Genomic DNA, 12,639 nt, shown 5'->3' on the forward strand with positions numbered 1-12,639 from the left:
ATACAAAACAGAAACCATTACTATGTAAACCATTTTCAGTAGCCGTGTCAGATCAGATCAATTTAAAAATTAAATTATTGGTTGCTGTATTTGTGTTTTTTTTTATAAGTTAGACAACTTTATTAAGGAAAGTTTCTTTCTCACTCTAGTGTTTTAAATTTGGTTTCATGTAATGTCCAAATGAGAGAGGGTATATAGTTGCAACCACCAGCTATTTTTCTTTTCGATACTGCAGTCTTTCTCCATAAATAATGCCAGCTTTTGGTTCCATATTATTTACAACTGTCTTTAGTACTGTATTTCAGTTTTAGTTGTGCATTCCTTATGGCTGTTTCTGTAGTATATCAAAATTACTGTTGTTGATATCAGTACAACTATTTTCAGTAGTATATATAGTGTATATTATATACTATTTTTTATTATTTTGATTTCCTCTAATTTCATTACCATATATGTCCTACTTTTTTCATACTATACACTGTACTGTAAACAGTATTTAACATTAAAAAAGATGGTATTCACATGTTGGCTTTAATGTTGTTAGTCATTTCTTGTGCTTCTTCATTTTCTTTTTTCTACAATCTATAGAGCTGTTTGTCTCGAGGGTATTCATTCCACCTATTGTGAGACATGGTTCTTGCATCAGAGATGATGACATCCACATATTTTAGCATCAATATCTGTGCTGTTGAAAGCTCCAGAATTTCTATGAACATCTCCTAGGAGAGTTAAATTATTGGGTTGTTCCCAGTATTGGGCTATGTATATGTACAAATTCATTAAGAGACTAGAAGTTATAAAAAAAGTGTATCGATTAGGTATCAGGCCAGTGTTACCATTCTAAAGCAGGTGAACTAGACCACTAACACATATTTCTAGTCTCATAGGTCTTGGAAGGATTTGCTTTTAATAAGCGCTGGGAATTGGAGCAAAGTTAAAAGTTTTATAGTTCACTTGTAAGAAACCAAATGTATTTTGTGACAAAATGAATATTACAAAAAACCATATGCAGTCGATCATGTAAGTCACAGAAAGTGATGCAGTACCTCATACCGATCAGTTAGTATAAACTAACATAAGTAGGATTTAGTCGCAGAAATATGCTATGTAATTGATCTTTGAAAATGTGACCTTGTTGTATATTTGATAATGAGAAGTGTTTATGTATGTTCATAAAATAGTAAACCCACCTTGATAAAGGAGATACCCTTACATAGTACAGTACTGTATTTCAGTTGCATTGCTTTTTGGCTTTTTCCTTCTATTTGTTGTCTTTGGTCCCTTCCCACATAGCTGTCAACCTTCTATAACTATATCATGTTAACTAAAGGTAAAAAGATCATGTACATCATTATCTTAGCAAGTGAACCATAGAGGTAAGGGACAAGACATTGTGCTTGTTGCACGATGTCCTAGAAACAGAATGTACACACATACAGTATATCAGTACCCAAGTCCCCACTCCACCCAAGTTGGGACCAGAGAGGAGCAGACAGTGACTGCTCATGACTCGACAGGTAGACCTATAGCCCTCCCATATCTTTAGCTCATAAGGACGATGAGGTTACGCACTTGGATTTAAACTAACAGGCTGTGAGTGGGTCTCAAACTCTCAACTCAAAAAATGTATGTCAGGGATGTTTCCACCAGGCTACCTGTACATAAGTTGAAGGCAGTCTGTCAGGTTTAACTTTAACTAATTATGAATAGTATTTAACAGCCTTTAGTGTAATATCGCAAACTGAAGACTATCACTCACAAATCATGGTTGTTACATTTGATTTACCTGTACTGCTCTAGGGAATCTCAGAATAGAATTCATACTACTTTAAGTCTTACAAGTATAGTAATAATAATAATAGCTTACTGTATTGATAATACTCTAGTAATAATAAATGTACTTACTTTTCCATACAGATGAGACAGAGTTGATATCAGATGGCCCCAATTTGAAAGTTTCTTTATGTATTGTTCTTAGTTTAGTTTTATGAAGGTGGTAATAAATTGAGTAACAAACTGTTCTTGATCATCACTAAGAAACAAAGCCTGTTGTGTCTATACAGTGCATGAATTGCTGCTTTACATGGAATTTCAATTGTTTTATGCTTGTACCCGTTTGCAGAAATGTAACATGATTTCACTGCTATTGGTAAAGTTGTTTGCATTATTTGATATAGGAGGAAATGCTGTATTCATTTCTTTTGTTTTACAGAAATATATATGGACCTTGGGATGAGGCACTCATAGAAGATCGATGATAACTGCAAATTTGTGTAAATATAAACAAATTTTTTGTAAATACCTACTGCAATTTTTTTCTAATAGTAGAATTCTCTATAAAGCATATCATTAAGAGTAAATGACTTGCACTAAACACTTTTTTATTATTATTTAGAGAGAAGAACTTGCATTAAACACTTTTTTTAGATGAAGATTTGATGTTACTATATATTTAAAATTTTGAATATGAAAAAATGCAAGTATGAAAATATTGTTTTTCATGTACAGTATATATTTTTTCATGATATAACTACAAACCATAGTTTTACAAGCTGCACTTTAATGGGTACCGGAACTAATCCAACTAAAGTGATTAGCAGTGCTTAAATTGTCACCCAGTTCTCGGGCATACTTTGGTAGAAACCATTGCTAGACTTGTTGTTAACAGTGTTGTTGCTGAATCCAAATGCTCTTCTGTTTATATGTTGTTTCTTTTTTCCGAAACATCATTTTTCAATATTAAACTTACCCGATGATCATATAGCTGTCAGCTCTGCTGCCCGACAGAAAAACCTACGGGCGGAATACGCCAGCGATCGCTATACAGGTGGGGGTGTACATCAACAGCGCCATCTGTCAAGTAGGTACTCAAGTACTCGATGTCAACAAAGAACCAATTTTCTCTCTGTCGTGCCACTGGCAAGACCTACTAAATACGCTGTTACTAACTGGATTTGTTTTCACAACTATTTGGTGAAGTACACTATTCCAGTTTTGAGCTTTCGCTATGCAGGGGTTTTATCTTCATTTCAAAACTTGAACTCGTTTTGGATAGATTTTTTTTTGGTGACAAAGAGAGTATGGACTCTCTTTCACTTTTAAATGGCCGACCCTTCCCTTAGACGGAAGTGTGTTTAGGTTTTTAGTAATTTTGCTTAACACGTTATAGATCTTTATATTTTATATCTCTCCGCCTTTATTAGGCCTCTTCGATTAACTTTCCTTTTATTATAAACATATAAAAATAAATTTTTTATGTTTTGTTTATTTGCGACCTTTCCTTTTAGTAGGCGGTCCTAACTTGGAACCGAAGTTAATCAACGTTGAGCCCGTTATATCGTATTTAACCTTTAAAGAATTTAAAAATTTTTAAATTTAATGTTTTATGAAAGAATTTCTTTGATAGTCTCGTACTGTTTTCAAAGATGAACTAACGTTTAGTTTTTTAGTCTCGCAGTTGTTGACGTTCAGGACGTTCAACTTGCGCTCTATCGTTACGATAGAGAGAGAGTGTATCACGGTTTCACTTTGCAGTAAGAGTAAACCTATTCTAGCGTTTCGTTCATTCTTTCTTAGCTTAAATGGTTTAAATTCTAAATTAAAGGAACTTTTTATTTGGAAAACCTTTCAGTTTTTTCCTTTAGCAAATCACATGTTTTGACGATATATAATTGGGCTCTTCTCTCAGGTGCGAAATCTAGAGAGAAAGAGAGAGATAGAGACGGAGGGAGAGAGAGGAGATAAAACGTTTCGTTCAAGCGGGTAACGTTGTTCTCGTTTTACTCTCCTCCCTAGTCGCTGTAGGGGAAGAAGGTAAAACGTTTCTAGGGTTTTATTCTTGTTCCCAGGCTATGTGCGGTGAGAGATTGTAAACGTAGTTTATTTGATCTAGTGTTTAGTCTCTTTCCCAGCCACTGAATTCTTTATCTTTATATATGTTTTCTGTTGCATTATACGTCTGTTTTCGCAATTACTACCTTTTAATGAAGGGTAGGATTGCGTGTTTTAGGTAGAAATCAGTAAAAGTTTCGATTTCAGTGAAATAAGTGCAAAACAGAAAATCAAAGTGATAAAGTGATATGCGCAAAGTGTTACAGTGTTGCGTCCGAGGGTTCGTCTGTTCGTGCCTGTCGTTCACCTAGTCCGGGACCTCTTGCAAGCTCCCAAGCCCAGGGGAGAAGTAATGTCGAACGACTTATGGGTTCCTCAGGCCTTGATCAGCGAACAGACGTTTTTCCCTCCGTGGTTTCGGGCATATCTACCCAAGATCGCCCCACCCACACAAAGACGAGAGAGCCCATTTACTTCTCGTCTGCGGAAGTGGTTTCTCGTAAGAAACCTTGGACCAAGGTCTCGCAGCTTATTAAGTGCAAGTCGGTCCCTTCCGCGCAAGTCCAACGACCCAGGTGTAGCCACTGGGTCAGTTCGGACTCGCTGCAGTCATCCGACGACTGCACACCTCCCAAGAGAGGCAAGGTGGTACCGCAACAGGCAGTAACTCCGTCTGTCGCCGCACCCGCTGTTTTAGACCCTCAGTCACAACGGACAGTAGCTCCGTCTGTTGCCGCTTTTGTAGACCCTGAGTGGTCTTTACTGCAGTCTATGCAGACTCAGTTAGCTGCGGTTATGCTGGAGTTTCGTGCGGAGAAGGTTAACGCTGCACCCGTTAGCCTACAACCTGCCACGGTTGTGCGCCCAGCGCACGCTGAGGCTGCCTGCTCCCACACTCCGGCTGCGGAGAGGTTGGCGCTGCACCCGTTAGCCTACAACCTGCCACGGTTGTGCGCCCAGCTCACGCTGAGGCTGCCTGCTCCCACACTCCAGCTGTGAGAGCTCCACCAACGATGCGCAGTCGACCCTGCCAGACGCATGTTGACGTTAGCCGACGTGCGGCACCCTCCGTTGACATGCGTGAGCTACCGCATCAGCAGTGGGAAGGTGCAGTCAAGCTGCCGTGTTTTGACGCGATGCGGCAGTCTCCGCAACCCACGGCAGTCCCCACCACGCACCACCACTCCGCTTTGGTTGTTGCCAGCTCTCAGACTGACCAGCAGCGGCATGATGTTGGATCCAGTGCAGCTACGCATGCACCCGTGCTGTATGTCCTCACGCACCTGTTGTGGTTGACAGTTCAGTTTTTTGACAGTTCACAGACTGTCAAGCAGTTACATAACGTTGCCTTCTGGTCTGCTGCTAATGCACCAGTGCTGTATGTCCTCACGCACCTGTTGTGGTTGACAGTTCAGTTTTTGACAGTTCACAGACTGTCAAGCAGTTACATAACGTTGCCTTCTGTTCTGCTGCTTATGCACCAGTGAGTCCCTCACTGAGATAACCTAGCTTTTCTCGGACAAGGTTCCTGTGGATGAGAAAGTGCTGTTCTCCCTCCTACTGATATTCCTTTGAGGACTCTGTCATTTGGAGAGGAGCCTTAAGCTGCTTAGCCTCCTATGGACTTTAATTAAAGCATAACAAGGCTTCCAGGGATGGTAAATGGTTCCGCTTCAGTCGCTAACCCCGTCTGTTGCCACACCTGCTCCCGTAGACCCTAATGGGCTTTGCTGCAAGACATGCAGTCCAAGCTTGTGTCCTTGATAGAGGACTTTTTACGGAGAAGAACCTTCTGGCCAACAACCTTCCTACCGGTTGGTTGTGCGCCCTGTTGACACTGAGGTATCCTACTCGCGTCCGCCAGTTGAGGTGGTTCCTCCACCGATGCGACCCAGTGTGGGTTGCCAGTCGCACGTTGACGTTAAGCGACGCTCGGAGGTGGTTGTTGAAGTGTGTCACTATGAAGACGTTCAACAACCAGCAGAGGTGACTTGTTGTGACGCAGTGCGTCAACCTCAGCAACCCGGTAGGGTGTTGACTGCACAACCCAGACAGTCTAGACAGTTTCGGGTTGACGCTGTACTTCCTCGCGTCCCCATGGTTGACAGTTCACAGACTGTGCAGCAGTACCATGATATTGCGTCCGGCTCCGTCACGCATCCACCAGTGCGACCGGATTCAGCGAGTCAGACGTTGCCCACTCCGTTGCCATTTCCTCATCAGTTTCGGATAAGGAACCCTCTGATGAGGACGTTGCTGAACTAGACGATCAACCCCCAGCCCTGCTATCCATCCAGAAGATGCTGAAGAAGGAACGCTGCCCTGTCAGGCTGTGGATGAGTCTGGTAAGGACACTGTCATCCGTGGTTCTTTTGTGTCACTTGGAAGACTACTCCTCCGTCCTCTTCTGTATCTTCTAGCTTTTCACTGGAAAAAGGACAAGAAGCTAGAAGCGGTCTCGATCCCGGTTTCCGGAAAGATAAAGTCTGGTCTGACTTGGTGAAAGGACTTTATCAACCTTAGAAAGGGTCTTCCCCTGACTGTTCAGACTTCCAACCACGTTCTCTTCTCGGACGCATCGGACGTAGGCTGGGGTGCGACATTAGGCGGTAGGGAATGCTCGGGATTATGGAACTCGAGTCAAAGGACAATGCATTTCAACTGCAAGAAGCTACTGGCAGTTCGTCTGACCTGGAAAAGCTTCAGGTCTCTCCTTCAAGGCAAAGTGGTGGAGGTGAACTCGGACAACACCCGGCTTTGACGTACATCTCCAAGCAAGGAGGGACCTACTCTCTGACATGGTACGAGATCGCAAGGGACCTCCTCACCTGGTCAACAGGTCTAGACTTTTCACTAGTAACGAGGTTCATCCAAGGCAACTTGAATGTCATAGCAGATTGTCTCAGTAGGAAGGGACAAATAATTCCAACAGATTGGACCCTCCACAAGGATGTACGCAAGAGACTTTGGGCCACCTGGGGCCAGCCAACCATAGATCTCTTCGCAACCTCGATGACCAAGAGGCTCCCAATAGTTTGCTCACCTATCCCGGACCCAGCAGTAGTTCATATAGATGTCTTTCTACTAGATTGGTCACATCTAGATCTATATGCATTCCCTCCGTTCAAGATTGTCAACAAGGTACTGCAGAAGTTCGCCTCTCACGAAGGGACAAGGTTGACGCTAGTTGCTTCCCTCTGGCCCGCGAGAGAATAACTCACCGAGGTACTTCGATGGCTAGTAGACGTTCCCAGAACACTTCCCCTAAGGGTGGACCTTCTACGTCAGCCACGCGTAAAGAAGGTACACCAAGGCCTCCACGCTCTTCGTCTGACTGCCTTCAGATTATCGAAAGACTCTCGAGAGCTAGAGGCTTTTCGAAGGAGGCAACCAGAGCGTTTGCTAGAGCAAGGAGAACATCCACCCTTAGAATCTACCAATCGAAGTGGGAAATCTTCCGAAACTGGTGCAAGTCAGTATCCGTATCCTCGACCAGTACCTCTGTAACTCAAATAGCTGACTTTCTCTTATTTCTGAGGAAAGAACGATCTCTTTCAGCTCCCACTATCAAGGGTTACAGAAGCATGTTGGCATCAGTCTTCCGTCACAGAGGCTTAGATCTTTCCAACAATAAAGATCTACAAGACCTCCTTAAGTCTTTTGAGACCACGAAGGAGCGTCGTTTGGTTACACCTGGTTGGAATTTAGACGTGATACTAAGATTCCTTATGTCAGACAGGTTCGAACCGCTTCAATCAGCCTCCCTGAAAGATCTCACCTTTAAGACTCTTTTCCTGATATGCTTAACCACAGCTAAAAGAGTCAGTGAGATTCATGCCTTCAGCAAGAACATCGGATTCTCATCCGAAACGGCTACATGTTCTACAACTTGGTTTTCTAGCCAAACACGAGCTGCCTTCTCGGCCTTGACCAATATCGTTCGATATTCCAAACTTATCGCATGGTTTGAAATGAACTAGAAAGAGTATTATGTCCTGTAAGAGCTCTTAAGTTCTATTTAAAAACCTTTACGAGGCCCGTCTGAAGCTTTATGGTGTTCAGTTAAGAATCCATCTTTGCCTTTGTCAGAGAATTCTTTATCCTATTTTATCAGACTGTTAATACGAGAAGCTCATTCCCATCTGAATGAGGAAGACCAAGCTTTGCTGAAGGTAAGGACACACGAAGTTAGAGCTGTCGCAACTAACGTGGCCTTTAAACAAAATAGATCTCTGCAAAGTATATTCGACGCAACCTATTGGAAAAGCAAATCAGTGTTCGCGTCTTTTATCTTAAGAATGTCCAGTCTCTTTACGAGACCTGCTACACTCTGGGACCATTCGTAGCAACGAGTGCAGTAGTGGTGAGGGCTCCACCACTACAATTCCCTAATTCCATAACCTTTTCAATCTTTCTCTTGAAATGTTTTTTGTTCCGTAACCGAAATACAAACCACGCTATTTACAAAGGGTTATTACTTTTAGCGTAGCTGAAATGGCGAGCCATTAGAATTTAACGAGGGTGTATTACCCCCGCGCTAGTTAGCGGGGGGGGTAGGGGAGTGGTAGCTAGCTACCCCTCCTCCCCCTCACACACAGGTGAATACTCACTTTCACTTTTGGCTCGGACTGTGACAGACGTCTCTGTCTTGGTCCTCGCTTGGCAGCCATTGTCTGTTTTGTCTTTACTTAATCGCTTACTTTTCTTTTACTCAATATATATGTAAACATGTTTTCATGTTTGTATATATATTTGAGTATAGAAATAAGTAAGTTTCCTTTTCAGATGTGTGTGTGTAGTGTACGATATCTACGTGGAGGCCTCGGCAGTTAGGCCACCACGGCCTAATTTTATGGGTTGCGATCGAGTTTGACTTCGGTCTTTCTCTCTCTCTCTCTCTTGAGGTCGTTCACCCTTTTACTATGTTTTACTACGCCCTTGTAGCTTCCTTCCCGTGTGGGTGGGGTTGCTACGCCGTACATTTTGTCTCAATTAGTTTATGAATCTAATTGTAGTTGTTAATTTTTCAGCTTGTAGAACGATTCCTTTCGGGGTTTTCGTTTTTTCTTTAGTGTTCATTCATTTTTAAATTACATAATTACATAGTTACATAATTATAATTGTTATAATTCTGTTTTGGTTACAGCTCTCCTTCCGCGAGTGTAAGTGGTTGTGAGGGCACGTGCCTGTTGTGTAATTCTTGTTCCTTTTCCTCGGGATTCCTCTTCGGAGCCTTCCCGGGGGAATGAATGTGTACTAATATTATTTGTTTTATTTTTTTACAGTTACCGATCTAGTTCGTTTCTGTAATATAGCAACGGTGTGAGCTGTCTGGTTGAGTCCTGGGGATTCGGCTGTTGCTGCCTCCCCCCTTATATTGTCGTCAGGGGCGTGTCTCCTACTGGTAGTACTCCCGTGTCGACGGACAGCTCTCCAGTTCATTTTAGAACAGTCAGGAGGCTTGCCTCCTTGGGCGGATAACTTTCCTTCCGAGGGAAGTTTTTTCCTGTCCAGGCTTGAGCTTTTCCTCTTTTGGGGGGTTCTTCTCTTGCCTTTTTTTCGTGCGACTATGCTCTTGGTGCTGAGCGGTCGCACCTGCAGTTTCGCTCAAGGGGCTGGGCAACTGCAGGAGCTCCTCTTCGGAGGATTGCCCCTTTTAGGTCACTGGCTGACCAGTCTCTTCCACGAAGTGTTTCTCTTTCGTTCGCGAGAGAGTACACTCATAGAGACTCCTCTTCGGAGGTTTCTTCTGTTGCTGTTGCTGTTGGCCTCCCTCGCCGTAAGGCCCTCCGTCCGCCTCGTCGTAAGGGCCTCTCATCTCCCTATAAGGGTGCTTGAGGCGCCTTTTTGAATCTCCGTTTGCAGCCTACAACTTCTTTTTCTCGATCTTCCGTCTTGGTGCAGATGGACAGCAGTCTAATCTCGTCTTCCGACGGGCAACGGTCTTCCCGACGGACAACGGTCTTCCCGACGGACAGCGGTCTTCCGACGGACATCAGTCTCCCGGCGGACAACGATCCCTTCGGGGCAAAGGGTTGCCCCCACGGGGGTTCTTCCCTTGCGTGTCAGGGTTTCCCTGCGCGCCCTTCTGTTCGTCAGCGCTCTCCTGTTCGTCAGCGCTTTCAAGATGATCTTCCCTGCGGTTCCTGTTACGTGCCCTGTGCGCCCACGTTCGCCCTCGCGATCTAGAACTTCGGTTCAGGTCGGGGTCAAGGACTCTTCTTCTTTGCGCAGGCTTCCACGCGTAGCCTTCTGCTCGTCAGCGATCATCAGCTCGTCAGCGATCATCAGCTCGTCAGCGATCATCAGCTCGCCAGCGATCGTCAGCTCGTCAGCGATCATCAGCTCGCCAGCGATCTCCGGATCGCCCACGTGTGTTACAGCTGGCACGCCAACGTTCTCCAACACTTCTGAAGGAACATGGTTCGCCAGCTACTAGCTCAACTGCGGATGCTGATCGCCATCGCGCGACCCTCAACTGCGGATGCTGATCGCCATCGCGCGACCCTCAACTGCGGATGCTGATCGCCATCGCGCGACCCTCAACTGCGGATGCTGATCGCCATCGCGCGACCCTCAACTGCGGATGCTGATCGCCATCGCGCGACCCTCAACTGCGGATGCTGATCGCCATCGCGCGACCCTCAACTGCGGATGCTGATCGCCATCGCGCGACCCTCAACTGCGGATGCTGATCGCCATCGCGCGACCCTCAACTGCGGATGCTGATCGCCATCGCACAACCCTCAACTGCGGATGCTGCTCGCCATCGCACAACCCTGAACGATTGCCCGCTTACGCATGCTGCTCCTCATCGCACAACCCTGAACGATCGCCCTCTTGCGGATGCTGATCACCATCGCACCCTTTCACGCGATCATTCACCTGCGCATGCTGCTCGCCATCGCACAACCCTGCACGATTGCCCGCTTACGCATGCTGCTCCTCATCGCACCACCCTGAACGATCGCCCTCTTGCGGATGCTGATCACCATCGCACCCTTTCACGCGATCATTCACCTGCGCATGCTGCTCGCCATCGCACAACCCTGCACGATTGCCCGCTTACGCATGCTGCTCCTCATCGCACAACCCTGAACGCTCGCCCTCTTGCGGATGCTGATCACCATCGCACCCTATCACGCGATCATTCACCTACACATGCTGCTCGCCATCGCTTACCGCCAGCGATCTTCTTCACCTACGCGGCAGCACGATCCCTCGCCGTCACGCCCATTCGCCTGCGCGCCCGCGCGATCGCTCGCCTGCGCGATCGCTCGCCACCGCGATCGCTCGCCCGCGCGATCGCTCGCCACCGCGATCGCTCGCCCGCGCGATCGCTCGCCTGCGCGCCCGCGCGATCGCTCGCCTGCGCGCCCTCGCGACCGCTCGCCTGCGCGCCCGCGCGACCGCTCGCCTGTGCGCCCGCGCGACCATTCGCCTGTGCGCCCGCGCGACCATTCGCCTTTGCGCGACCGTTCGCCCTCGCGCGACCGTTCGCCCTCGCGCGACCATAGTTCGCGGCGAATTCCACAGCCGGTGGTAGCAGCAGGGACGCGTGCTCCTAGGCGGCACTCGGGATCACCTCCATCCAAGCACAGGTTGGTAGTGCAGGACGAAGACAGGTCAGTACAGCATTCTTCCCACCTTCTTTTCAGGCAGGAACCGTCGTGTCCTCTCCAAAGGATCGCCCGATCCCTTTCACCTTAGCGAGGATTTCGGACTCTGTGTCCTTGGAGCAGCAGACATGGTTTGATCCGCTGGCACGGGCGTTAATGAGGTTTATGAAACCAGCACTCACCGGCCAGGGTAACAAACCAGCGGCTGTCTCTCCTACGCTGAAGAGAAAGAGAGGAGTGGACTTCGTGGTGACTTCCCCCAGGGCGAAGTTGGTTCCCAAGAGGTCGGTCTCGAGGGTCCCCTCTCCTGCACGAGTACTCTCTCCTTCTCCCGCCCTGGAAGGATTTTTGGCGGGGGGGCTTTCCGTTGAAGATTTCTCCATCGGACAAGGGGTGACTGCTTACCTCTTCCTCTGGGAGCTTACCAGGTTCTTTCCCTCCTCGGTTACGGCCCGAGGTTTGGTTCAAGGAAGCTACAGGAAGATCAAGGGTACTTTCCTCCTCTCGAGCTCAGGCACCTTGGCCTTTCGTCGTTAAGTATCTACTTGCGGACAAGCTCGATGTTGTACCATCTGGACGCACTGACTGAAGGCTTCCTTCGGGTGTCTCATCTGTGGAGGTCAACGACCTCAGACACCCTTCCATCCTTGAGAAGAGTTTTGTCTTTGCCCAAGGACAGAGACTTAAACATCTGCTGTGCGGAGTAAATCGACTTCCGGTTTCACTCCTCCAAGGCGCTTTCTTCCAGACTCTGCAGGGCTCCAGCTCCCTTTTCTTTCAACCACGTCGGCCTAAGTTATCGGCTACGACAACTGGGACAAGGTGTCCAATTGCAGTTTCCTCCTGTCAGGAACAGATGGCACGGGAGACTCCCCCGGGGGGGCATAGTCCTAAAAGGAGTTCACGAACTCTAGGATTGCAGGTTTTTTCGCTGGGAGGATGCTTAAGGTTACTCATCCGAATGACAGCTTCCCGATGCCCATTCCCGCACAATCTCTGTGAGTAGCCAAGGATATCGCGCCTGCCGTCTCTGTCAGCGAATTCAGTGTCTCTGAACCTCTATGCCATAGCATCAGCAGAGTTGCCCGGTTGGGCAAAATGATCCATACCTTAGGCGAAGGTCTTCCTTAGGATCATCGACGGCTTCACCCCCGGCCCCCTCAGTCGATCCTTTCTTGTAAGGAAGGAT

At 46.8% G+C, this 12,639-nt stretch overlaps 2 protein-coding genes and 1 pseudogene across 2 annotated transcripts in view; 1 reads left to right on the forward strand and 2 right to left on the reverse strand.

The window, feature by feature from the left end:
• LOC137656812 (mitochondrial thiamine pyrophosphate carrier-like) overlaps positions 1-12,639 on the reverse strand; it is a 615,169-nt gene that overhangs the window by 225,221 nt on the left and 377,309 nt on the right.
• Positions 1-12,639, reverse strand: part of LOC137656101 (uncharacterized) — a 505,345-nt pseudogene that overhangs the window by 178,734 nt on the left and 313,972 nt on the right.
• LOC137656808 (phosphatidylinositol N-acetylglucosaminyltransferase subunit C-like) overlaps positions 1-12,639 on the forward strand; it is a 41,089-nt gene that overhangs the window by 12,216 nt on the left and 16,234 nt on the right. Inside the window, exon 7 of the mRNA XM_068391119.1 lies at positions 2,213-2,273. Coding sequence (XP_068247220.1) covers positions 2,213-2,258 — 46 coding nt within the window. The 3' untranslated portion in view covers positions 2,259-2,273. The remainder of the gene's footprint in view (positions 1-2,212; positions 2,274-12,639) is intronic.

The sequence above is a fragment of the Palaemon carinicauda genome, chromosome 17 (genome assembly GCF_036898095.1).
Source record: "Palaemon carinicauda isolate YSFRI2023 chromosome 17, ASM3689809v2, whole genome shotgun sequence".
NCBI lineage: Eukaryota > Metazoa > Arthropoda > Malacostraca > Decapoda > Palaemonidae > Palaemon > Palaemon carinicauda.